We start from the raw sequence: 26,256 nt of genomic DNA, 5'->3' as shown, positions 1-26,256 counted from the left end.
TCGGCCAGCCTCCAGCTCTTCAGAAATCTATCCCTAAAATCTTACCTCTTAGCTGCTAAGCCCCTAAGCCCTAACACCTGAATTCTGGCCCTGATGCCTCTGGTGCTCTTGGCTGTGATTCTGGCCTCTCGCAGGTTCCCTTGAGCTATGGCAGCAGAGGTTGAACCTTCCCACCAGTGCCCCGCTTTGTGCTGTTGCTGTGTGACAGCTGGCAGCAGAGGGGCGGTCTGACAGAACTTACAAAAGTGCAGATGGAGCAAAGGGGCATAATTGAATTCCTGTGAGGAAAGAATCGCACGCACTGACAGTCACTGATGCTTGCTGAATGTTGATGGAGACAAGCAAATGGCTGTGAACACAGTGAGGGGTGGGTGGTGCATTTCAGCAGCGGGATGGTGACGTGACAGACATGCCATGTTCCAGAGAGCCGTGCAGAGCTGTCACACCACAAAATGAAGAGCGTCTGGATGAGCCAATCTGTGCAAATTGGCTAATGGTGGTGACGATGTTGCTTTATTAAATAGTGTTATTGTGCTCTTTGTATCTGGTGTCGTTTCCATGAAAATACCCAGGAAGCATTACTTTTGGAGAAACCTACATGAAATTGTGTCACATAGATGCTACACTCTGCCCTATGTTTCCCAGTTCTCCCGACAGCACCCATTGTATCCAATAGAGCCACCTCTGCCCTATAAGCTCTGTCCCATAACCCCCACAGCTTTGCCCTGTAAGCTATGCCCCATAAGCTTCTGCTTTGCCTATAAGCAATGGGTTCTGTGGATCCCTATGGGGCTCTACAGTACACACCATAGCCACCACTTCCCGCTGCAGACAGGAGGAGAAGGATGGGGCTATTTCTGACCTCCTTATCACCTGGCCCCACCTCTGCCTCTTTGTCTCTTCTTTGTCCTTGGCAAGTGACAAATTCCTGGGGTGGGGCCACGGGGGTGGTCCGTTCCCACAGTCTGTCAGAGGCAGAACCCACAGCACCCATAGAGAACCACAAGAACATCACACAGAGTCATAGAACCCAATAGAGCCATATAAGAACCACAGGGAGCCAAAGGGAACAAATAGAGACCCATATGGGAGCGATAATGACACACTGTCACACAGGGACCTGCAGGGACCCATAGAAGTGCATAGGGGAACATACTGTGCTGTAGCAACCCATAGTGCCCCACAGCCAGTTGCGTTGAGGTTCACTCACCATGAGACAAAATGCACGGCATTGTGGGATAGCCTGAGTGGCCATCTCACACTCATGGCCACTCTCCATCTCCATGGCTCCCACACCAACCCCATTGCGCTACCCACACTAAGCCCTATCCCACACCAAGCCCTGCCCCACACATGCAGCTGCTGCTGCTCAACAATTTTTATTGGCTGAAAGCAGGAGAGTTGGGAGATCCAAAGGGAATTGGTCAGAGGTTGGGGCCGGAAGGCAGAGCATCTGGGGCTTTCATTCCTCATTGAGTCCCTTCTATTGGGAGAGAAGATGGAGGGAGGTGATGAGGCACATGACAGATAATTGGGTGAAGCTGGGGCAGGGACATGGGGCAGGAACCCACCTTGGCACCAATGTCACGGCTCCGTGCCCGCAGCTTGTTAACCTGGGACTCAGCCATGTCGGCACGTTCCTCTGCCTCATCCAGCTCGTGCTGCACCTTGCGGAACTTGGCCAGGTTGGAGTTGGCCTGCTCTTCCTGTGGGGTGAGGCAGTGGCCATCTTGGCAGCTGTCGTATCACCTATCCATCCACTGGCCCAAAAATCCATCCAGCCGCCCATCCATCCACCCAGGCTTTTCCTATCTACCCAGCAATCCTTCATCTACTCTTTCCCACCCATCCATCTTCTTTCTCCCTCAGTCCCATCATCCTTGCAGCCATCTCAGCATCATTCTGTCCATTCACGCTTCCCCATTCTGTGTCCCAACCCAGCCATCCATCTCTACTCTTCCATTTATCCATCTTCTCAACCATCCCTTTCTCCAATTTTCCCACCTATATCTTCATCTGATATCTCCATCCATCAATCATTTTCTCCATTTCCACATTTTTCCATCTTCTCCAATTTCTTCAGGCATTCTCCTCCATCAATCAGTTTCTCAAATTTCTCTGATTTCTACAATTTCTCCACCTAGTTCTCCACCCAATACATCTGTCCATTCATCCATTTCTCTAACCTTTTCTCCAGCCATTCATAAATCGTTTTTTCTAGTTTTTCCAATTTCTCCATCTATTTCTCCATTTTTCCTAATTTCTCCCTCCCATTTTCCTCTTCCTCCCCACTGAACTCACCGCCTCCTCTGCCTGCCTCTTATAGGCCTTCACCTTCAGCTGCAGCTTGTCCACCAGATCCTGCAGCCTCACCATGTTCTTCCGGTCCTCCTCTGTCTGGGGGAAGGGGGAACGCCAAGGTGGGAGACAGTCGGTCCAGGTCCCACAGCCTCTCATAGATCTCCAAGTTTTAGGTGGCAATGTTTTAGCTTTACCATGGTGGCAATTAAAACTGGATATTATTTAGAAATGTTCTTGTGAGGGGTGTGTCCTCCCTACAAGCTTGTATGTGATTGGACACAGAGGCAGCAGATGGCCGTGGTCATCAGTGTCCACTGGCCATGATGTTCTAGGTCACCCATGTCCCTGTGACCACCAGGTCTGTGCTTTAAATCATCCCTGCCCCTACAGCTAACAGGTCAACCATGTCCTAGGTCACTCATCCCCATTGCTACCAGGTCAACCACGCTGTAGGGCATGCGTTTCCCTAAAGCCAACAGCTCAACCGCATTCCAGGTCATGCAGCATCTATGTGAACATAGAGTGGGTGACGTTCCAGGTCATTCATGCCTTTATGGCCACCAGCTCTACTGTGATGTCCCACCTGGTAGCTGAGCTCCTTGACACGCCTCTCTGACTTGCGGAGTCCCTTGATGCTCTCAGCGTTGCGCTTCTGCTCGGCCTCCAGCTCATTCTCCAGCTCCCGCACCCGAACCTCCAACTTCTGCAGCTGCTTCTTGCCTCCCTTGAGGGCCAGCTGCTCAGCCTCGTCCAGCCTCAGCTGGAGGTCCTTGACAGTCTGCTCCATGTTCTTCTTCATCCTCTCCAAGTGGGCACTTGTGTCCTGCTCCTTCTTCAGCTCCTCCGCCATCATGGCCGCCTAGGCAAGGGAGATGAGACACCAAAGAGGGCATGGAGAGATGGAGGAATGTGGGGAGTCCCATTGGTTCACTGATCCCATTAGTAGGAGAGTGACTGAGGGTGTCCTTGGTCCCTCAACCAAGTCCACCATGACACTCACATCAGTGATGGCTTTCTTGGCTTTTTCCTCGGCATTCCGGCACTCCTGGATGGCTTCTTCCACCTCTGTCTGCAGCTGGGAGATGTCGGCCTCCATCTTCTTCTTCTGGTTGATGAGGCTGGTGTTCTGGAAGAGAGGAGCATGGAAATCACCTGCTGTTCTCCAATGGGACTTCCTAGGTCTTTCTGCCCTCCAGTGGAATGTTCTATGTCTTAATGCTCTATTTCTTGCCTCTCTCCAATGGGATTTTAGGAGATGCAAGGCTGTCTTCATCAGTGTCCTCACCTGGGAGTGGAGAAGCTGGACCCGCTCACTGGCCTCAATCAGTTCCTGCTCAGCCAATTTGCGAGCCCTCTCGCTCTGCTCCACCATAGCCCGCAGCTCCTCCAGCTCCGACTGGAGGAGGTTGTTCCTCCGCTCCACAATGGCAATATTCTCTTTCAGGTCCTCATTAGCTCGTACAGCATCATCCAGCTGTAATTGGGTGTCCTGCAAGGCAACGTGGTGGGAGGAGCATGAGTAGAGAGGTGGGAATTGGGTGAACACACACCCAACAGCCATCTTGTGCCACCCAATGGCCATGTAAGGATCACCCAATGGCTACCTAATTGCCATGCAGTGATCACCCACTGTCCACACAATAGATGCCTAGTCAGCACTCAGTGGCCACCAAACAAGCATACAATGGCCTCCCATGGCTACCCAAGGGTCACCGGATAGCCACCCAATGGCCACTCAACAGCTACCCAATAGGCAATCAATGGCTACCCAACAGGCACTCAACAGGCATCCAACAGCTACACTGGGCTTTCCAATGACTACCCAGCAGGCAAGCCAAATTCCAACCAATGGCTGTCCCTCAGCTAGCAAATGCCCACTCATTAGCAACCACTCAAAGGCCACTTAGTGGTTACCCAATGGCATCTTAGTTTCCACCCAGTGGACAGCCAACAGCTACCTAATGGCCATCCATCAGCCAGTAAATGAATATCTAACAGGCACTCAATGGCCATTCAATAGGCACTCAATGGTCACACAGCAGCTTCCCTATGGCCACTCACTGGCCACCCATCAGCCAGCTGATGGTCACCCAATGCCAACCTAAAACCAATCATACTAGCACCCAATAGCAAACTTGTGCCACCTATTGTCCAAATGGAGATCTTGGCCCATTAATTCGTGATGGGTCAGCAGTCCTATGCGTACCTTGAGATAGCCCTGCAGTGCCTTGACTTGCTTCTGGGCCTCAGTTGCCGTACGGTTGGCATGACTCAGCTGGATCTCCATCTCATTGAGGTCACCCTCCATCTTCTTCTTCAGCCTCAGGGCTTCATTTCGGCTTCGTGTCTCTGCATCCAGTGAGGTCTGCAGTGAGTCCACCACCCGCAGGTGGTTGCGTTTGGCTTGCTCCGTCTCCTCATCCTTCTCAGCAAGCTTGCGTTCATAGTCAGCCTTCACTTGATTAAACTCTAGCTGGGCCCTCAGGATTTTCCCTTCCTCATGCTCGAGAGATGCCTGCGGAGGACAGGAAAACACTGGTTGCCAAAGAGGACACCAGGAGGACACATGGAGATATATGGGGCAGGTGGTTATAGAGCTTGGCTCACCTCTGCCTCCTCCAGTGCTGCTTGCAGCTCCAGCTTCTCGGCATCCAGTTGCTTCCGGACTTTCTCCAGCTCATGGATGGATTTTTGGCTGGCTCCCAGCTGCTCTGTGAGGTCCGAGATCTCCTCTGCATGGATGAGAATCCATCAGACCATGTAGAAATAGATGGATAACATTGGAGTGGCCAGGTGGATGCCATGGTCTCACCTTGGAGGTTCTTATTCTCCCTCTTGAAGGTCTCCAGGTGCTCCAGTGATTCCTCGTAGGCATTCCTCAGCTTGAAGAGCTCAGTGCTGAGGGACCTAGCCTCCTTCTGTGATGCCTCCAGCTCTGTTTGCGACTCCTCAAACTTCTGCTTCCATTCCAACAAGATCTATGAGGAGACCAGCAGGACATTGCTTATAACCTCTTCCTCCATGGAGAACCTTCTCCTCCTCTGAACCCTTACCATATTCTGGTGCCCTGACCTTGTCAAAGTTCCTCTGCTTCTTGTCCAGAGCAGCAGCTGCTGCATTTGACCTCTCTACATCCGCCATCAAGTCCTCAATCTCATTTTGCAGCCGGTGCTTGGTCTTTTCCAAGGAGGAGCACTTGGCATTGACCGCCTCCACAGCCTCCTCAGCTTCCTGAAGTCGTTGTGCCAGCTTCTTCCTACCAGATGGATGGACATAAACCACGCATGGCCTTTCTGGACTCCTTGAAGAGCCTCTATGTCCATGGAAGATGACTCACTTGGCCTCCTCCAGCTCCTCTGTGCGTTGGATGGCGTCAGTCTCGTACTTGGTCCTCCATTGGGCCACCTCAGAGTTGGCCTTGGAGAGAGCACGCTGGAGCTCCGCCTTGGCCTCCATCTCCTCCTCGTACTGCTCTCGCAGCAGGTCACAGTCATGCTGGGCTGATTGGAGGGCGTGGGCCAACGCGTTCTTGGCCTAGGGTAAGGAGAAGATGAGCTGTGTTAACTGGGGACATCTTGAGATCCTCCAACTCATTAAGTGGTGGTGTTCATCAGCTTAAAGCAGTCAGGTATTCTTTAGACCAACTGAACCCAAACAAACTCAATCCATCCTAACTCAACCTCCTTGACTCCAGCCAACTCAACTGAGCTCCTCAATCCCATTCCTCACTCTTAACATCATGGTGTTTCGCACTCTAAACCTCCAGCCCTACCAACCTCTCCAACAAGGACATACCTTGGCTTCCTCCTCCAGCTGCCTCTTGAGGTCCTCCAGCTGCTGAGTGTAGGTGAGTTTCCCTCGTGTCAGCTGGTTGATGAAAGCTTCCTTCTCCTCCAGCTGCCTTGAGAGCTCGCCTAAGGAGTACAAAGAGGGGTTATCATTGCTGAAGAGACCCCCAGAGCCACCTCACAGACCCTAAGGCCAGCAGCTGGGTGAGAGGTGATTGAGGCACTCACTATTCTCTGTCTGGAGCTTGGCTCGCTGGGTGCTGAGGTCAGTGACAGTGCGCTGAGCCTCCTCCAACTTGCTGCGGTGCTCATTCATCTGGTCCTCCATGGTGCGGCACATCTTCTCCAGGGTGGCCTAGGGGAAGGAAGGGGAGATGCAAGGGAACATGGGAAGAGTGGAAGAAGAGCTAGCCTCATCTTGATCTTTGCAGTTGAGGCCCCAGTCTCCTACCTTGGCCTTGATGAGCTGCTCCGTGTTGGAGCTGACATCATCCAGCTCCAGCTTGAGCTCACTCTTCTCCTTCTCCAGTTTCTGCTTGACACGCTGCAGGTTGTCGAGCTGCTCACTCAGCTCAGCCACACTGTCGGCGTGCTTCTTGCGCAGTGCGGCAGCCGTGGCCTCGTGCTGCAATGTGGCCTCCTCCAGGTCCCTCCGTAGCTTCTGGAATTCAGCTTCCCGCTTCTTGTTAAGCTCAAGCTGCACCGAAGTGGCACCGCCTGCCTCCTCCAGCCGCTCACTGGTCTCCTCCAGTTCCTGCAGCAGCTCTGAGCGCAGCTTCTCCACCTTAGCCCGGCCCGTCCGCTCCGCCTCTAGTTCCTCCTCCAGCTCCTCAATCCGTGCCTGTAGCCCATGGACAGGTAGAACATCGCAGGGCTTCCCTTGGCCCAACACTTCCACTCAGCCAGTTGGAGACTCTTCAACCCAACTCAACCCGTTGCATATTCTTCAAATCCAATCTGATGGAGAGTCTTGAACCCAACCCTACTCAATGGAGATTCTTCAGCCCAATCCACCCAACTGGAGACACCTCTACCCAAACCAATTCAACCCAACCCAACAGAGCTCAACACAACCAAGTGGAGACTCTTCAACTCCACCTCAGCCTGACCTGAAGCTCTTTCAGCTTCTTCTGGAGCTGAGCAGCAATTGCTTGCTCATCCTCAATTCGAGTGTTGAGTGTGTTGAGTTCAAAGTCTTTCCTGGAAGAGAAGAAACACCAATCATAGCCCCAGGTTCTCACAGAAGAGCAGTCTCCAGTGAGGTTCTCACAGAAGAGCAGGATTATGGGTAAGAGACAAGGGGACGGAAGAGGTGGTGGGCAGTTCCCTACTTTTTCAGTCTCTCCTCCAGCTGCTGCTTGTCATTCTCCAGGTCCATAACACTCTCCTGAGCTAGCTTCAAGTCACCTTCCAGCTTCCTCTTGGCTCGCTCCAGGTCCATCCGTATCTTCTTCTCCTGTTCCAGTGAGCTCTCCAGCTGCAAACAGTGGAGAAACCTCCATCAGCTGACAAAAAAACCCACCCTAGAAGGATGTTTTCTGACAGGAGAAACAGGACTCACATCATCCACTTGCTGTTCCAGCTTCACTTTGGCCTTCGCCAAAGTGTTGACCTTGTCTTCCTCAGCCTGCAGGTCATCCAGGGTTTGCTGGTGAGACTCCTGCAGGGTCTTCTTCTCTTTGGTCAGCTTGGTGATGTTCTCATCCAGCCCGGCCATCTCCTCTGTAAGGTTCTTGACCTGCATGGTGAGAAACATCAGGCCTCCATCATCATGCCAAAGGTAGAGCAGAGACAGGAAGAGGTTGTCCTTACTCATGGTCAAGCTGAATCTAAAGTGATACAGGAGAACACAGACAATCGCCCTTGGCTATTCTCAACCCAAACCTACCAACTTACATCTCATCTCAATGCAACTAAACCATCTTTGGGTCAAATCCAACCCAGCCACCCTTGGGTCTTCTCAATCCAATCAAAACCGTCTTGGAGTTTCTCAACCCAACTCAACAACTTTTGGGTCTTCTCAATCCAACCCAGCCACCCTTCAGTCTTCTCAAGCCAATCAAACTACTGTTAGGTCTGCTCAGTGCAACTCAATAACCTCTAGGTTTTCTCAATTCAACACTACTCTCCTTACGTATTCTCAACCCAACCCAACTAATTTTGGGTCATCTCAATCCAACCTAACTGAAATACCCTGGGACTTACCAACCCAACCCAACCCAACCATCCTTGGGTCTTCTCACCCCAACCACTTCACCTTGTTCTCTGTGGCATGTTTCTCCTTCTCCACCTTGGCCAAAGACAGCTCCAGGTCATCAATGTCCTTCTTAAGCTCTGAACACTCATCCTCAAGCTTCCTCTTCTTGGCTGTCAGCTCGGCGTTCATCTCTTCTTCTTCCTCTAGCCTCTCTGTCATCTCCTTCACTTTGGCCTCCAGCTGGATCTTGTTCTTGATCAGCTGATCACAGCGCTCCTCAGCATCAGCGAGATTGTCTTGTTCCTATGAAGGGGACAGATTGGTGGGAGCAGGAGGGAAGGAAGAAGGGAGTCTGTGGGGCTGGGACATCTCCATCACACACGGCCTGCACTTGCAACTGGAGGTCATTCTTCTCCTGCAGCATGGAAACCATCTTCTCCTCCAGTTCCTTCCGACGTGCCTCTGACTTCTCCAAGGCTTCCTTCAGATGCCCAAATTCCTCCTTCATTGTCTGCATCAGGGCACAGGAGACCAGTAGCAATAGCAAATGGTTCCACCACTCATTAACCCCACCCTAACCATGTCCTTGGTGGCCCACACCATGATGGTTTTGTGATGTCCTCTCACCTGCATCTCCTTCTCAGTCTCAGCGCTCTTCAGCAGGGGCTTGATCTTGAAGTAGAGCTTCATCCATGGCCAGTTCTTCACCCCCATGAAGGCCCGGATGTTCCACTGGATTACCAAGAGTGCATCCCTATAATGGGGACACTCAGATGATGCCACCACCCAAGCCCTATATAATGGAGCTGGGTCACATGAGAGCTCCATCCTTGCTAGGAGGAGCTATCCCCATCTCACCGGCGCTCCAGAATCTTCTTGAACTCAATGCGCATGAGCTGGCCCCGGGCTTGAGCTTGGATGCGGGTGATGATGAGGGAGAGGCGCTCATCCCGCATCTCCTCCAACAGCCCCAGCAGCCCAGCCTTGAAGAAGACCTTGGAAGAGGAAGGAGGTGGTTGAGAAGAGGATGGAGCAGGAGACAGGTGGAATGGGTGGGATTGGGTTGGATGGAAGGGCTGGAGATTGAACTGAATGGAAGAGCTGCCTGGAAGGGTTGGTGGGCGGGCTGATGGAAAGAATGTCAGATGAGTTGGATGGAAGTATCAATGGTTGTGTTGGGTTAGATGTGGAAGAGTTGGAGACTGGATTGAAGGGCTGGACATTGGACTGAATGGAAGGGCTGGACATTGGATAGGGCGGAAGGGTTGGATGGAAGAGTTGGATATTGGGTTGGACTGGATGGATAGAAGTGTTGGTTGCCAGGACACACTGATGATTTGATGTATGGATGGACCTCACCTTGGTGTGCCCAAATTTGTACTGGTTATGGTCAATGTCAAGGGATCCCAGGAGCTTCTCAGCGCCCTTGCGGCTGTCAATGAATTGCCCCTCAGGGATGGCTGTGGGGTTCAGGATACGGTACCTAGGTAGGGCAGGAAGAGAGAACCCAAAATGAGCTCAAAGCCCATCCCCATATCCCCAATACCCCTGTCATGCTGTCTCCACCGTTGGCGGAAGTCCCCATAGAGGATGCGGTTGGGGAAACCCTTGCGGCAGATGCGGATGCCCTCTAGCACCCCATTGCAGCGGAGCTGATGCATCACCAGTGGGTTGTCCATCACACCTGTCAGGTAGGGGGTAAAATTGGGTGGGGTCAGCCTTTAGCCATACCCACTGCCACAACCTCTTTAGTCTCCACCCCCTCACCTGGCTCCTTCCTCTCATTAGGGATGAGGCAGCGGACAAAGTGGGGATGGGTTGTCTTGAGGTTGGCCATCAGCTTGTTGAGGTTCTCCTGGAGGAGGTGAGAAGAGGCTGAAACCAATGGGCTAAAGGGGAGGACCAAGAAGACCCTGTGGTGAGGTAGTCTCCCCTCTGCCCCATAGCCTGTCCTCTCCATGGGGCACTCACCCGGTGCAGGGCTGAGACAGTCTGGAAGGAGGAACCTTTCTTCTTGGCTCCTTTCCCCTTTCCACTGTCACCACCTGGGGAAAGGAGAAGGGTAAGGTAAGCAAGGAGAGAACTGCCAGGAGTAGATCTTCCCCATCCGTCATCCAACCATGCCCATCCATCCTCTCACCAGCATCTGCCCCAGCATAGTTGGAGAAGAGACTGGCCAGCAGCTTGAGGGATGACTTCTGGTAGAGCCCCACCACTGTCTCATTGAGGGGATCCTTGTTCTTCTCCAACCAACCGATGATATTGTAGTCCACTGTGCCCGCGTAGTGGATGAGTGAGAAGTGGGCTTCCGCCTTCCCTTTGACATTCCTGGGTTTCCCAAAATTGGCCGATTTGCCCAAGTGGTTGTCAAAGAGTTTGGCCTTGAAGGTCATGTCTGAAGCTTTGGGGAACATGCACTCCTCCTCCAGGATGGACATGATCCCCATGGGCTGCCAAGGAGAGGACCTTGTTGGCCATGGAGTACACCAAGCACCATCCAACTGATCACTTTTTGGGTCCCTGGCAAGCTTCCAATGGAAAAGCACCCCAAAATGCCCTGGAAGAGGAATTACCTTCTCAATTAGATCAATGCAGGCCTGGAGGTCCATGCCAAAATCAATGAACTCCCACTCGATGCCCTCCTTCTTGTACTCTTCCTGCTCCAGCACAAACATGTGGTGGTTGAAGAACTGCTGCAGCTTCTCATTGGTGAAGTTAATACAGAGCTGCTCAAAGCTGTTGAACTGGGGAGAGAAAAGACAGTCAATGTGGTCAATGTAACACCCAATGTGTGACCCAATGGGTCAACATAATGCTGAATGGAGTCAATAGGGTCAACTGAAGATACAGTGGGGTCATCAGAAAACCCAAGGGGGTCAATGAAATGCTCAGTAGGACCAGTGGAGTTAACTACAGACCCGTTATGGTTAACATAACACCCCACAGGAGCAATAGGATGGATTGGAGACCCAGCAAAGTCAACAGGAAGCCCAACAATGTCCGTGTAATGCCCAGTGGGGAGGTCGTCACCACTCAGCGGGGGGTAAACACAGCACCCAGCAGCACCACGTTCCCACCGAAGTTCAATGCGACTCTTAAGGATGTCAATCCTATGCCCAGCTGCATCAGCCCACCACCCAAAAGCAGCCATGGTGCTCTCCCACAGCCTCACATCGAAGATCTCGAAGCCAGCAATATCCAGGACACCAATGAAGTATTGACGAGGCTGTTTGGTCTCCAGTGAGTTGTTGATCCTGACCACCATCCAGTTGAACATTTTCTCATAGACGGCCTTGGCCAGAGCCCCAATAGAGTAGTAGACTTGCTGGACGCTCTGTCCCTTGGTGACATATTCATTGCCCACCTTCACCCGGGGATGGCACAGCCCCTTGAGGAGGTCGGCTGAGTTTAGCCCCATCAGGTAAGCCGACTTGTCGGCATCTTCCCATCAAGGAGAAGAGAACATGAGTCAGGCCCCACCTCCTCCACATCTTGGAGGGAGCTGGGGGACCCCAAACTATGTGATCCCACGAACCTTCGGTGCCATCTGGCTCCGCCTGCTCCTCCCGTTGCTTCTGCTTGAACTTCATATTGCCGAAGTGCATGATGGCACCCGTCAGCTTGTAAACACCAGCCTTCTCCTCAGCAGTGAAGCCCAGGACATCGAAAGCACTCTGTAAGGTGAACAGAGGGAGTCAGAGAGGGCCTGATATCCCCCCAGCACTGTGCTGAGGGCACAGACATCATGTGGCTGTGTGTCTGTCTGTCCCAGTCTTCTTATTTGTTAGACAGTCTCATCTACCCATGACCTATTTAACCTTCTAAAATGTCATTCATCCATCTGAAGACTCATCCATCTACCGTAGACTCATCCATCCATGCACTCATCCATTCAAAGATCCAACCATCCATCTAAAGAATCGTTCATCCATTTCAGGGCCCAACAACACATAGTTTCCTTAATCTCATGATCCAGTCATTCATCCATTGATTCATCCACCCACGGTCTCCTCTGTCTGAGGACTCCTCCATCTGCTTACATCGGTTGCCAACAGCTCTTCCGAGTCATCAATGGAGGCCACAGTCACCTCTCCTTGGGATACGTAACTGTAGTCATAAGGGTTGTTGGTGATAAGTAGCATCTCTGCTCAGTGGTGGGGCAGGAAAGAGGGAAAAAGACACAAAATAACCCATGCGGTCCTCAATTGCCTCAAAAAATGAGTAGAAAAAGAGAGGATGGAAGAAGACCCAACTCACCCAGAAGCTCAGGCTTCTTGTTGGAGAGGATCTGGTAGAAGATGTGGTAGTTCCGCTCAGCCTTCAGCTGGAAGATGACTCGGGACTTCTCCAGGAGGTCTGGGGAGGATGGGGAAAAGGTTTTGAGGTGGATGGGATGAGAAGATGGATAAGACTGATGGAGGGTTGGCATGACGGCTCAAAGATGCATCCCCAAAGCCACTCACAAGTCTCGATATCGGCTGATGCCAACTTCCCAGTAGCCCCAAAGTGGATTCGGATGAACTTCCCCTATGAGAACAGCAGCATGAGATTTCTCCGCCCCATAGATTCCCAACTCTGTGCCATAGATCCCACCCAACATCCTCCTCACTCACAAATCGAGAAGAGTTGTCATTGCGGACAGTCTTGGCATTGCCGAAGGCCTCCAAGGCAGGGTTGGCCTGGATGATTTGATCCTCCAGGGTCCCCTGGTGGTGAGTGGAGATCAGTGGAAGGGAACAAGCAGCTCCACAAGTGTGGCATGCTAAGACAGTATGGCCAGAGGACCCACCTTGCTGCTATTTGCTACCTCCTTTTTGCGGTCACCAATGGCAGCAATGCTGGCAAAGTACTGGATGACCCTCTTTGTGTTAACAGTCTTCCCCGCTCCGGATTCTCCACTGAAGCCATGGGGCAGTGGTGAGATGTGTGGGGCACTATAGTGCAGCGCTGCCCTCCCACCCCTCCAGCACCATGGGGCTGGGACTTACGTGATGAGGATGGACTGGTTCTCACGATCTGCACAGAGAAGACACAAGAGACAGTAGACCCACTAACATGAAGACCAGGCTTTAGCTATGGGTCCATTTTTTGGTGATGAAATTTGCTAGTTTGAGGTCCCAACCTGTCAGCATGTTCTGGTATGCATTATCTGAGATGGAGAAGATATGGGGTGGGACTTCAGTCCGCTTCTTGCCCCGGTAGGCAGCCACCACCTCAGCATTGTAGACTGGAAGCCACTTGTATGGGTTGACGGTGACACAAAAGAGCCCCGAATAGGTCTGGAGAAGGGGACATGGGACAGGATCATGAAATGTCATCACACTAGAAGGGGTTCTTGGTGACTCTATGGGTCTGGAGAGGGGATGTCACAGTTCTAGGTAGCCCACACAGTCTGTAAAATAGGTTGTCCCAGTTTTAGGTGGCCCAAGGGATCTTGAGATTTTGCTTCTAGATGTACCAAAGGGTCTCAAGATGGAACACTTCACTTCTAGGATGCCCAAGTGATTTTGAGATGGGAAGTCCCACTTCTATGTGGCCCAAAAGGTCTGGTAATCTCAGTTCTAGATGTTCCAAGGGGAAAGAGGATGTGACATTCCAGTTCCGGTCAACAGAACAGGCCTGTAAACTTTGTTTGTGGGTGTCCCAAAGGGTCTAGACGCAGGACATCCCAATTCTAGATGGCCTTGTGTTCTTGACATCTTAGTTCTAGCTAATCCAAGGACTCTGCAAATGGGATGTCCCAATTCTAGATGACACAAAGGGTCTTGAAATTTCCACTTAGTTGCTAGAAGGGGAATAAAGACGGGATATGTCTGTTCTAGGTGGCTTAATGGGATCCGGAAATCACAGTTCTATGTATCTAAAGAGGTCTTCAAATGGGACATTCAAGGGACTGGAGCACCTCCTCTACAAAGACAGGCTGAGGGAGCTGGGCTGGTTCAGCCTGGAGAAAAGAAGGCTGCGGGGTGACCTCATTGCAGCCTTTCAGTACCTAAAGGGAGCCTACAAACAGGAGGGGAGTCAACTCTTTGAAAGGGTAGATAACAGCAGGACAAGGGGAAATGGTCTGAAATTGAGGGAGGGAAGATTGAGGTTGGATGTCAGGAGGAAGTTCTTTACGGAGTGAGTTAAGAGGTGCTGGAACAGCTGCCCAGAGAGGCTGTGATGCCCCATCCATCCCTGGAGGTGTTCAAGGCCAGGTTGGATGGGACCCTGGGCAGCCTGGGCTGGTATTAAATGAGGAGGTTGGTGACCCTACATGTGACAGGGGGTTGGAAATTCGTGATTCTTGAGGTCCCTTCCAGCCCTGGCCATTCTGTGATTCTGTGACATCCCAATTCTACAGTGGTCTTAAGATGTTGGTTCTAGGTATCCCATGTAGTCTGTAAATGGGTTGTCCCAGTACTAGGTGGCTCAATGGGATCTGGAAATCACAGTTTGATGTGACCCAATGGGACTGGTTCTAGGTGGTCCAAAGTGTTTGAGATGGGATGTGCCTATTCTAGGTGGCCCAATGGGACTGGAGATGGGACATCCCAGTTCTAGGTGACCAAAGAACTCTGGAGGAAAACCACAACATATTGGGTGCCTCAAGTCCCATGGGCACAAGGTGACCACCCAGATCTTTATGAAGAAACCACAATGCTCCTGCATCTTTTAGGCTGTGGGGCCACCTTATAGATTTGGGGCTGCTCTATAGGCTATGGGGTCACCCCCTTAGCTGTGGGCCCACCACAGGGGCTGCTGGAAAGGCTCACATATATCATCCAGGAAGCATAGCGCTCCTTGAGATTGTAGAGAACGGCGGGCTCATGAAGGAACGTCAGCATGGCCATGTCCTCAATGCGGTCAAATTTTGGGGGGTTTTGGGGGTGCACGTCGGCCTCAGGCACTGTCAGGGTCTGCAGAGAGATCCCAAGAATCCCCCAAATGCAACTTCTTCAAGTCAAAATCCCAAGTTCAACTTTTCCACCCCAGATCTCACCAAACTCCCCCTTTTCAGCACCAAATCCCCTCAAATTCAGCTTTGTCACACTAAGGTATCCCCCCAAATCACATTTTTTTATTCACTCCACTACATCATATTTGCCATTTTAAGTGTCCCCTAAGATAGTTTTTTTCACCCCAAGCCCCACCAAATCCTTTTTTTTTTTTTTTGCCCCAAATCTCAACATTATCTCTCTAAACCTCAAATCTCCCAAATCAATCCTTTCCACCCCAAATCCACCAATAAGGCTTTCTTTTCCAAATTGTCCAAGCTGAACTTTTACTCAAATCTCTCCTTTTCATCCCGAACGCCCACAGTAACCCTTTCTCTCCCACCACTCTCTATTGACCCCACGCCTCCGGCCCCGCTGCATTTACCCCATTTACTACCATTGATCCTCACCGACCCCACCCCACTGAATCCCACTGACCCTCACTGGCTCGCCTCCATTGACCCCACCCCACTGACTTCCACTGACCACAGTGAATCAACCCGCGCTGCTCCCATCGACCAGCTCCACTGATCCCCACGACCGCACCTCACGAACCCCCACCCCCACCATCCCCTCTCTCACCTCCCCCATCTCCGTGGTGACGGTGACCCCATTCCCTGCCCGGGCGGTGATGCGGCCACGGACGAACTCAAGCTGGGGGTGGGGCACGAAGCAGAGCCCTCGAGTGTCAGCTGGTGGGGTTGGACGGGACCCCTCGGGGGCACGCAGGAAGGGGGCAGCCACACCCAGCGCTGCCTCCATCTGTGGGTATGGTGAAAGTGATGTCATCACAGTGACAGCATCCCGGTGACATTGTCACGGGGTACAGTGACCCACAGGGATACATGGGCTCCATAGAAATGCATGGGCCCCATAGAGATAAGGGGTGCCTCGCAGACATGCATGAGCCCCCCACACGCAGACTGTCGCATAGATATCTGAGACCCATAGAAATGAGCTGTGACCCATAGACATGTGTGAGCCCAACAGAAATGCAGGGACCCCACAGCAATCCACAGTGCCCCATAGCAATGTATTAGCCCCATAGACATGCATAGTGCCCCACAGAAACATAGGGTCCCCGTAGACATCCATGAGACCCATAGCAATGGGCAGGGCCTCATTGACACACAGGGTCACATTGAAAGAGCAGCACCCCATAGCAATGTATGAGCTCCATAGCAATGCACAGTGCCCCATAGCAAAGTGATGCTCCCCCCTCCCCCCAGCCTCTCCCCTCTGCCCCATAGCATTCATGCCACCCCATAGAGCCTTGTCCTGCACCAAAGCGCTCCCCTGCCTCATACCGTTCCCATGCCCCATAGTGGCCCCTTGCCCTATTGTGTCCCCCAGCCCCACATCAGCCCTGTACCTTCAGTCTCTGGCTCTGACACAGGAAACAGGAACAGATCTGTAGTGCTGGGGGAGAAAGACTGTTACCCACAGCTCCTCCCTGCACCCCATAGATCCCCACATTCCCCTGCCCCATAGATTTCCACATCCTGCCACATCCCCCTGCCCCATAGGTCCCCATATCCCCTTGTCCGGTGGATTCCCACATCCTCCCATATTCCACTACTCATAGGTCTCCACACACCTCATAGCCCATAACCGCATATCCCTCACATCCATGGCTCATAGAGCTCCACATCCTCCACATCCCTATGGGGCACCTCATAGCCCCCTTTGTGACCCACAGCTCCCCATATCCCCACATCCCACATATCTCCCTGCTGCCCCATAGATCACAAAGTGCTCCCCATCTCTCCCCATCTCCCCACCTCTGCCTGCCCCACGCCAAGCCTGCTGCTGCCCCACGGCTTTTATGAGCTTTCCCCCGCCCCACCCCGCCTACTTCTGTCTCCCCTAAAAAATTCCTGGAAGAGGGGGAGGGGAGGGGGGAGGGGGGAAGGAGGAGGAGGGGGGATGTGGGAGGGAGGGGGGGATAGGTGGGGAGGGTGGGGAGGGGACAGTTAGGGGGGGATGGGGGGGGGGGGGGGGGGGGGGGGGGGGGGGGGAAGGGGTGATGGGGGGGGAACCTGCCCCATTGCGCCCGACAGAGCCCATAAGGAATCCAGGCACCACGCTCCGTCCCAAAGAACACACTCTTCCCAATAGTTCCCATTCTATCCCACAGAACTCCCTCTGCCCCACAACTCTCCTTCTCTCACATAGAACTGCCTCTGCCCCACAGATCCCATCCTTCCCCACAGAACCCCCTCTGCTCCACAGCTCCCACTGTGCCCCGTCAATCCCATCCTGCCCTATATTCCCATGCTGTGCCCCACAGCTGTACTTTATAAGCCCTGCCCCATAAGCTTCTGCTCTACCTATAAGCCCTGCTCCACAAAACCTTATCTGCCCCATAGGCTCTGCCCCACTATGCTCCCCCTGTGCCCAAAACCTAGACCCACAGGCCCTGCCCCATAGAACCTACTGCAAGCCCTACAAGTGACACAGGGAGCAAGCTCTGCCCAACAGGCTCTGCCTCTTAGCTCTCACTCTGGGTGTGTATGGGACCCATGGGGCTCTATGGGGAGCAGTGGAGTTCTAAGGGTCCCTGTGGATCTCTGGAACACACCATGTCTGCCACCTTGCATTGCTGACAGGGGGGCAGGGATGGGGCTATTTCTGGCCTCCTTATCGCCCAGCCCCACCTCCGCCTCTTTGTCTCCTCTTTGTCCTTGGCAAGTGCCAAATTCCTGGGGGTGGGGCCACGTTGGTGGCCAGTGGGGGGTGGGGACCCACAAGACCCATAGAGAACCAAAGAGACCCCATAGAGACACATAGGGACCAACAGGGGACCAACAGGGACACAGAGAAGCCTATAGGGATGCATAATGCCCTGTAGCACCCTGTAGCGCTGCACAGCCAGCTGAGGTTCACATGAGGCTGCCCAAAAGGCACGGCAGGACAGCCCGGAGGTCAACGACTGCTCCTGACCACATTCAATCTCCTGCGGCTCCCACCACAACCCCACTGCGCCGTGGGGCAGCATCACACCAAGCCTTGCCCCATACCAAGCCCTTCCCCACACCATGCTTTACCTCACACAAACAGCTGCTGCTGCTTGAAGGTATTTACTGATTGAAAGCGGGGGACTCTGGGGGTACAAAAGGTACTGGATGGAGGTCAGGGCTCGGGCCATGTCGGCACGTTCCTCTGCCTCATCCAGCTCGTGCTGCGCCTTGCGGAACTTGGCCATCCACCATTATCCATCCACTGGCCCAAAAATCCATCCAGCCGCCCATCCATCCACCCAGGCTTTTCCTATCTACCCAGCAATCCTTCATCTACTCTTTCCCACCCATCCATCTTCTTTCTCCCTCAGTCCCATCATCCTTGCAGCCATCTCAGCATCATTCTGTCCATTCACGCTTCCCCATTCTGTGTCCCAACCCAGCCATCCATCTCTACTCTTCCATTTATCCATCTTCTCAACCATCCCTTTCTCCAATTTTCCCACCTATATCTTCATCCGATATCTCCATCCATCAATCAATTTCTTAAATTTCTCTGATTTCTACAATTCTCCACCCAATTCTCCACCCATCCATCATTTTTTTCTAGTTTTTCCAATTTCTCCCCCCTTTTCTCCATTTTCTCCATTCTCTTCAGTTTATCCCTTCACATCACTTCCTATCACCTCCTTACCCCAAAGTTTGGCCTTGAAGATCATGTCTGAAGCCTGGGGAACATGCACTCCTCCTCCAGGATGGACATGATCCCCACGGGCTGCTGAGAGGAAAACCTTGCTGCCCACAGAGGACACCAAGCATCACCCAAGTGACCGCTTTTAAGGTTCCTGGCAAGCTCCAAGTAGAAAAGCACCCCAAAATGCCCTGGGAGAGGCAGTACCTTCTCGATGAGACCAATGCAGGCCTGCAGGGCCATGCCAAAATCAATGAACTCCCACTCGATGCCCTCCTTCTTGTACTCTTCCTGCTCCAGCACAAACATGTGGTGGTTGAAGAACTGCTGCAGCTTCTCATTGGTGGAGATGATGCAGAGCTGCTCAAAGCTGTTGAACTGGGGAGAGAAGGGCCAGACAGTGAAGTTGACTTGATGCCCAGTGGGGTCACTGGGGTCAACTGACATCCATTAATATCAGTAGGGTCGTCTGAACACCCAAGGGGATCACCAGAACACCCAGTGGGATCAATGGCATCAACTCAACCCTCAGAGTGCTCTGCACAGTGCTTAGTGGAATCCATAGTTAACATGAGACCCAACGAACATAACACAACGCCCAGTGGGGCTAATAGAGTCTACTGGAGATACAGTAGGTTCAATGTGATATCCCTTGGGAGCAGTGAGGTCAACCTGAGACCCAATGGGGCCGAGTGCTCAGTGGGATCAACAAAGTCAGCTGAATACCCTGTGGTGCCAACATAACATCCAACAGGTTCAACCTAGTCAACTCAACGCCTACTGTAGGGTCACAGAATCACAGAATGGCCTGGGTTGGAAGGGACCTCAAGGATCATGAATCTCCAGGCCCCTCCGCCACAGGCAGAGCCACCAGCCTCTTCATTTAATACCAGACCAAGCTGCCCAGGGCCCCAGCCAACCTGGCCTTGAACACTCCAGGGATGGGGTTTCCAAAGCCAATCTGGGCAGCTCACCACTCTCATAGTGAAGAACTCATGGTCAACTCATGGTCCCCAGTCTCTCCCAAATTGCTCAGCCCCATAGCAGCTTCCCAGGGCCTCACACTGAAGATCTCAAGGGAGAAAAGTCCAGGACACCAGTGAAGTATTGATGAGGCTGTTTGGTCTCCAGTGAGCTGTTGATCCTAACCACCATCCAGTTGAACATCTTCTCAGAGACGGCCTTGGCCAGAGCCCCAGTGGAGTAGATCACCTGGAGGAGGGACCATGGTGACACAGGACTCATGGTGTCCTCAAAAAGAGGGTGGATAGAAGGACATTGTCTTTACCTGCTGGACACTCTGCTCCTTGGAGACATACTTGTTGCCCACTCTCACTCAGGGGTGGCATGGTTGGCTGAGTTCAGAGCCATTAGGTAGGCTGACTTGTCCACCTCTGAGAACACAGGGGACAGGAGATGAAGATAGGAAGCCATGGGGCTCACTCTATTTCCTTCACCACCCGACTGACCTCACCTTCAGTGCCATCTGGCTCTGTTTGTTCCTCCCACTGTTTCTCCTTGAATTTCACGTTGCCGAAGAGCAGCATGGTGCCCATCAGCTTGCAGATGGAGTTCTCCTCTGGGGTAAAGTCTGACACACTGAAAGCACTCTATAGAGAGAAATGGGGAAAATCTGGGATGGGATCTTCTGCTGGCAGTTCCCCACACTGTCTGTAGTCCTCCAACTCATGTCTGTGGCGAACAGCTCTTTGCCATCATCAATGGATGCCACCATGGTCTCTCCTTGAGAGACAAAGACAGTCACAGGGTTGTTGGTCACCAGCATCGTGTCTGCAAGGAGACAAGGGAGTTGAGAAAGCCAAAATCATTTTGGGGATGCTTGTCCACCAGTAGGATGAGAGAGAATCTCACCCAAAAGCTCAGGCTTCTTGTTGGAGAGGATCTGGTAGAAGATGTGGTGGATCCTTTCAGCCTTCAAATGAACTCAGCACTGTTGAGGCCTCACCTCGAGTGCTGTGTTCAGCTTTGGGCACCTCAGTACAGAAAAGACATGGAGGTGCTGCAGCAGGCCAAAGAAGGACAGCAAGGCTGGAGAAGGGCTTGGAGAATATGGCCTACGAGGAGCAACTGAGGGAACTGGGGCTGTTTGGTCTGAGGAAAAGGAGGCTGAGGGGAGACCTGACTGCTCTCTTCCAGTATCTGAAAGGTGCTTACAGCAGAGTGGGGTTGGTCTCTTCTCACTGATGACAGGACGAGAGGAAATGGTCTCAAGTTGCACCACGGTAAGTTTAGGTTGGATGTCAGGAAACACTTCTTTACAGAAAGGGCTGGACGGATAGCCAGGTGGTGGCCAGAACCTGAGATGTCCCCTTGGTGTTCTCACCTTGCCATGTCTTTGTGTCCCTCGTTCCACGGTTGCTGATGGCAGTGACGATGGCAAGATACCCTCTTGATGTTGACCATCTTCCCCACCTGGATAGGGATGGTGTCATGGACTGAGGGTGGGGTTAAACCTACAAGCATGAGGTTGGACTCACACGGTAAGGATGGATGGGTTCTCCTGATCTGGTGAGACAAGAAGGCCCCAAAGCTCTGCCACAAACCAAGCTCCAAAGAAGGGATGGGGACAAAGTTATGGGGCTGAGGATGTCCCAGAGGAAGTCCCTACCCATTAGTGCATTCTGGTAGGTGCTATACAAGATGGAGAAGATGTGAGAAGGAGCTTTGCTCTGCTTCTTGCCCCATTAGGCAGCCACCACCTCAGCACTGTAGAGAAGAAGCCACTTGTATGGCTTGATGGTAATGCAGAATGGCCCCAAGTAGGTCTGGAGAAGGGGATGTGGGTCAGGGACATCAGGTAGTATCCTTGATTCTAGGCAGCCCAAAGGGTTTTCAGATGGGATGTGCCTATTCGAGGTGGCCCAGTGGGACCTCCCAGTTCTAGGTGACCAAAGAACTCTGGAGGAAAACCACCACATTCTATGCGCCTCAAACCCTACGGGCACAAGGTGACCACCCAGATCTTCATGGAGAAGTCACCAAATTCCTTCTACCCTACAGGTGGTGAGGTCACTGTACAGATGTTGGAGCAGCCCTGTAGGCTGTGGGGTCACCCCAGAGGCTACTTGGAAGACGCATGCAAATCATCCAGGAGTCAAAGCACTCCTTGGGGTTGTAGAGGACAATAGCCTCATGGAGGAGTGTCACCATGGCCATGTCCTCGATGAAGTCGGATTTCAGGGGGTTCTGCTGCATGATTTGGTCCTCTCTGACTGTCACCATCTGCTTAGGGAAGAAGCCATAATGTGCATATAGGGCCGCTACAGGGCCAGAAAATGTCCTGGGGATTTCAGAGAAGGTATTTGGGGTTCTAGGTGCCCCAAAGGTGATGGAAGTTTTATGATGAAGAGGTATTATAGGTGTCCTACAGGATTTTGGAGAGTATGGTTTGGATTCTAGTTGGCTCTTGGGTGATGGAGAAGATATTTTGGGTTCCAGATGTCCCATGGGTGATGGAAGAGGTATTTGGGTTCTCAGTGTCAGTTGGTGGTATAGAAGGTGTTTTGGGATCTGGGTGTCCTATAGAGCCAGGGTGTCCTTTGTGATTTCAGATAAGATATTTTGGGTTCTAGGTGTCCAATTGGATTTTGGAGAAGAAGGTTTGGGGGCCAGATGTCCTATGGGTGATGGAGGAGGTGTCTGGGGTCTTGGAGTCCCATGGGTGATGAAGGAGACATTTTGGGCTGCCTTTGGGCCTTTAGGGGTACCAATAGGCATTTGAGAGTGATTTGTGCAGCCATTTTTTGATGAGTGGACACCATTTTGGGATGATTCCACCCACTGTTTGGGGCCTATCTGCATCATTTTGGGGGTGATTTGGACCATCTTGGGGGTAATTCAGCCTGCCATTTTGAGGATGATCTGGGCCATTTGGATATGAGTCTAGCTGCCATTTTTCTGTGGCAATGCAGGCCATTTGGGGAGTAATTTGGGCAATTCTGAGGGCAATACGGACCACCTTTTTGGGGTGACTCCGGACACCATCTTGGGATGATTCCAGATGCCATTTTGGGGGTAATTTGGACCATTTCAGGACTAATTTTCACAATTTTTGGCAGCCCACCTTGCCCACGCTCGGTCTGCATGGTGACGTTGGTGCCATTACAGGACACAACAGTGGCCCTGATGAACTCCTCATGCTTGTCAGGGATGGAGATGTCGTGCTCGAGGTTGAAGGGCCATGTCTGCGCTGCCAAGTGCTCCTGCTCTGACACCACAGGCATTGTGTGGCCTCCAAGAACTTGGCCAGCTCGGAGGGTAGGGCTGGTATGGTGGCCTGTACACCTGTACGCCAGCCTGCACACCAGTAAGGCATCAGTCACACCAGTAAGTCACAAATAAGAAACCAGTCCAACTAACACCAGTGAGGCACCATCAGGACACCATTAAGTCAGTACTAAACCAGCAAGGCACCAGTAACACAAACACTACTAAGGCTCTAGTAGGACACCATTAAGCCCAACAGAACACCACTAAGACTAGAAGGACACCACTGTGACACCACTGAGATCAGCAGAACACCAGTAAGGCACCACTAAGACACTATTAAAACTGTAAGGCATCAGCGACTCCTGTAAGGCACCAGTGGGACACCATTCACACCAGTGGTACACCATTAAGGTACCAGAAGGACAACAGTAAGATACCAGTACTACTACTGCCAGTAAGATTAGCAACACTAACATCAGCAAGGCACCTGTAAGACGTGTAAGGAACCAGTAAAGCACCGCAATGTTATCAAGACCAGTAAGACACGAGCTGGACACTAGTTGGACACCAATGCTTCCAGTCCCTCCTTCACCTTTTTGTCCTCATTCAGTGAATCCAGGTCCAGAAAAACAGCATGAACTCATCAGTGCATCCCAGTATATTCCAGTCCCAACCCAGTTCACCTACGGACCCTCCCAATCCCTTCCCAGTTTCCCCCCCATACCCACTCCTAGTTCCCTCCCATCCCCCTCCCGATTCCTCCATATCCCCCCATATCTCCTCCTACTATCCCCCTACAGAACCCCCAGTGCTCCCAGTTCCATCCCAGTCCTTCCCAGTTTCCTCATATCCCCTCCCAGTCCCAACCAGTCCCTCCCATTCTCCCTATCGACCCTCCCACTCCCTCTCAGTTTCCCCATATCCCCTCCCAGTTTCTCCCATTCCTTTCCAGTTCCCCTACAGACAAACTCAGTCCCCTTCCAGTGCTCCTCATTCCCAACTCCCACCTGCCCAGGCTCAGTTGCTTCTGATTATGGGGACTTCTTTTATCTCCCCCCCTTCCCCAAAAAGTTATACATCATCTAGGAGGCGTGGCCAGACAGCATCTGACATCCACCTCCTCCCTCAGACCCCCCCCTGCCACATAGGCATCCATAGGACCACAGCCCTATAGGACCACATAGGGATCTCCCTGCCTCCTAGGGACCCTCTGCCCTACAGAAATTCCATAGAACTCCCTCGACCTCATATGAGCCCCGCATCCCAATACAATCCCTCAGTTCCCCCGACCACATAGCTCCCCATAGGATCCTACCGGATCCTATAAGACCTCCCCAGCACCACCACAGCCCCATACCCAGCCCCACAGAGCCCTGTAGGACCTTATAGAGCCCACGGGATCCCTTAGGGGCTCCTCAAGTTCCATAGCGCCCCAGAGGAGCCATGGGTTCCTATAGGATTCCACACTACCCCCCCCTTCCCCCTCCCGCCCCATAGGACCCTATAAGACCCTATGGAATGCCACAGAACTCTGTGGGATCTACAGCCCCTCGAGTCCACGGGACCCACAGGGACAAGGACAAAGTCCACACACGGCCCCCCGCCCACTCCCTCCGGCTATTATGGGATGGATGACGGCAGGCGAAAGGATCGCGGACGGACAAAGGGCAGGTGGAGGTGGGGCAGGCTGCCTTCGTCCCTGTCCTTGTCCCTATTTTTAGGACTCCTCCCCCAAGCCGAGCAGCTGCTGCCCTTATACGGCCACATGGGACACCCTGGCGCCCCTCCGGCTGCTGCTTTTCTCCCGAAGTTTCTGCACCTTCCCCTGCGTTTCCCCAGGTTTTCCTTCATTTCCCACTAACTTACTGCATTTGTCCTTATTTCCCTGGTTCTTCCCCAAATTTCCTTCCAGTTTCACTCGTTTTTCCCCTTTTTCCCCTAATTTCCTTGTTTTCCCTCTTTCTCCTTAATTTCCCCGATATTTTTATTTTATTTTCAACCAATTTACCCACTCTTCCCTTATCTCCCCCAAGGTTCTCCTAATATTACCATTATTTCCCCTGCTTTTCCCAATTCCACCTGGCTTTGCTCTTAGTTGCTCTTATTTCCCCTTGAATTTCACCCACTTCCCCTCCAAATTTCCTTTTTTTACTTCATTTTCCATTTTCCCCCAATATTCTCCTAATTTACAAAGAAAAAAACTATATTCTCCCAAACTTCCCCTCATTACCTTATTTCCCCCATTTTTCCCAAATTTTACTCATTTTACCTCAAATTTCAATATTTTTCCCTTATTTTCTCCCATTTTTCCCAAATTTCTCACTTTTCCCAGGTTATTATTCTAACTACCACCTCATTTTACCCCAATTTTCCCAAACATGCCAAATTTTTCATATTTTTCCTCCAAGTTTCTTCTACTTGTTCCTTATTTTCCCTAACTTCCCCCTAAGTTTCCATATCTTTCTCCTGAATTTCCCCAATTTTCATCTAGTCTTTCCCTTCAATCCCACTGCTTTTCAGTCCTGGGCCTATTTTGGGGGAAAAATATGTTAAATTACTACATTTTATTTATTTTGAGCAAATTAGGACCCCGCAAACCCACACTTGAGAAGAAAACTGGGAGGAAACCAAACAAATTATATAATTATGTATCATTATTTTTATCATTATCGTGATAAGAAATGGTGTAAGATGAGGAAAACCCACAAGAAGCTTGTAAATTATTTTTTATGGAAAATGACAGAATTGGTGAAACCCCAAAATGGCTACAAAATAAAGCCACAGTTTATCTCTGGTAGAGATAAAAGAATCAAGTAAAAAGGAAAGGGGATGACTGCAAACACAAAGCCAGCTGCAGAGCCCACCTCACCAAGCCTGATCTAACACACAAGGAAGATACAATCAGCAAATCTTAAAGCCTCTCTGTGCCTGGCAAGACCGCGGAGGAGACCTTAAGGCAGAGGGGAGACGAGGTGACCGCAGGCAGCTGGCACAGCCTCAGCAAGGGCAGAGCACGGCTGGCCCTCCTGGTGGCCTTCAGTGATGGAGTAATGGCCTTGGTGGGCAAAGGGAGGGCGGCCGATGTCACCTACCTGGACTTGTGCAAAGC

At 51.9% G+C, this 26,256-nt stretch overlaps 1 protein-coding gene across 6 annotated transcripts; it reads right to left on the bottom strand.

Moving 5' to 3' along the window:
- Window positions 1–491: 491 nt before the first annotated feature.
- On the bottom strand, window positions 492–26,256 carry LOC122184506 (myosin-7-like). Of its 6 annotated transcripts, none has more exons than XM_042879473.1 (45): window positions 26,240–26,255; window positions 20,392–20,708; window positions 20,206–20,311; window positions 19,892–20,129; window positions 19,125–19,295; window positions 18,921–19,021; window positions 16,639–16,685; window positions 15,849–16,028; window positions 15,045–15,188; window positions 13,409–13,565; window positions 13,275–13,302; window positions 13,076–13,184; window positions 12,900–12,992; window positions 12,750–12,813; window positions 12,544–12,642; window positions 12,327–12,430; window positions 11,822–11,960; window positions 11,459–11,727; window positions 10,860–11,030; window positions 10,427–10,736; window positions 10,258–10,331; window positions 10,054–10,141; window positions 9,853–9,970; window positions 9,646–9,769; window positions 9,145–9,281; window positions 8,914–9,040; window positions 8,669–8,797; window positions 8,347–8,589; window positions 7,651–7,827; window positions 7,421–7,566; window positions 7,199–7,289; window positions 6,541–6,930; window positions 6,318–6,444; window positions 6,097–6,215; window positions 5,639–5,835; window positions 5,374–5,557; window positions 5,114–5,279; window positions 4,909–5,033; window positions 4,508–4,816; window positions 3,587–3,790; window positions 3,302–3,427; window positions 2,885–3,160; window positions 2,302–2,397; window positions 1,572–1,706; window positions 492–1,483 (listed from the first exon to the last, which is right to left on the bottom strand). In XM_042879473.1, the coding sequence occupies exons 5-45, from the start codon at window positions 19,256–19,258 to the stop codon at window positions 1,463–1,465; spliced, it is 6,078 nt and encodes a 2,025-aa protein (XP_042735407.1). In that variant the 5' UTR covers window positions 19,259–19,295; window positions 19,892–20,129; window positions 20,206–20,311; window positions 20,392–20,708; window positions 26,240–26,255; the 3' UTR covers window positions 492–1,462. The 6 variants fall into 6 exon arrangements, with proteins under 6 accessions (XP_042735407.1, XP_042735408.1, XP_042735409.1 ...); XM_042879474.1 differs by lacking the exon at window positions 26,240–26,255 and adding an exon at window positions 21,262–21,438 and having other exon boundaries at window positions 20,392–20,527; XM_042879475.1 differs by lacking the exons at window positions 19,892–20,129; window positions 20,206–20,311; window positions 20,392–20,708 and having other exon boundaries at window positions 26,240–26,256.

Source organism: Lagopus leucura, unplaced genomic scaffold, assembly GCF_019238085.1.
Source record: "Lagopus leucura isolate 7727_CA_CO unplaced genomic scaffold, USGS_WTPT01 Super-Scaffold_100024, whole genome shotgun sequence".
Lineage (NCBI taxonomy): Eukaryota > Metazoa > Chordata > Aves > Galliformes > Phasianidae > Lagopus > Lagopus leucura.
The sequence above is the reverse complement of the archived record's forward strand: the minus strand, read 5'-3'. Positions and strand labels throughout refer to the sequence as shown.

Bases quoted from the DNA above. Each gene is read 5' to 3' on its own strand.
- LOC122184506 (XM_042879475.1), bottom strand. From the start codon at position 19,258: ATGAGAAGCTGCAGCAGTTCTTCAACCACCACATGTTTGTGCTGGAGC. The intron at 10,332-10,426 runs GTGAGAGGATGG...TCCTTTCCCCAG, and splicing joins CTATGCTGGGGCAGATGCTG to GTGGTGACAGTGGAAAGGGG. The intron at 10,142-10,257 runs GTGAGTGCCCCA...CACCTCCTCCAG, and splicing joins CTGTCTCAGCCCTGCACCGG to GAGAACCTCAACAAGCTGAT.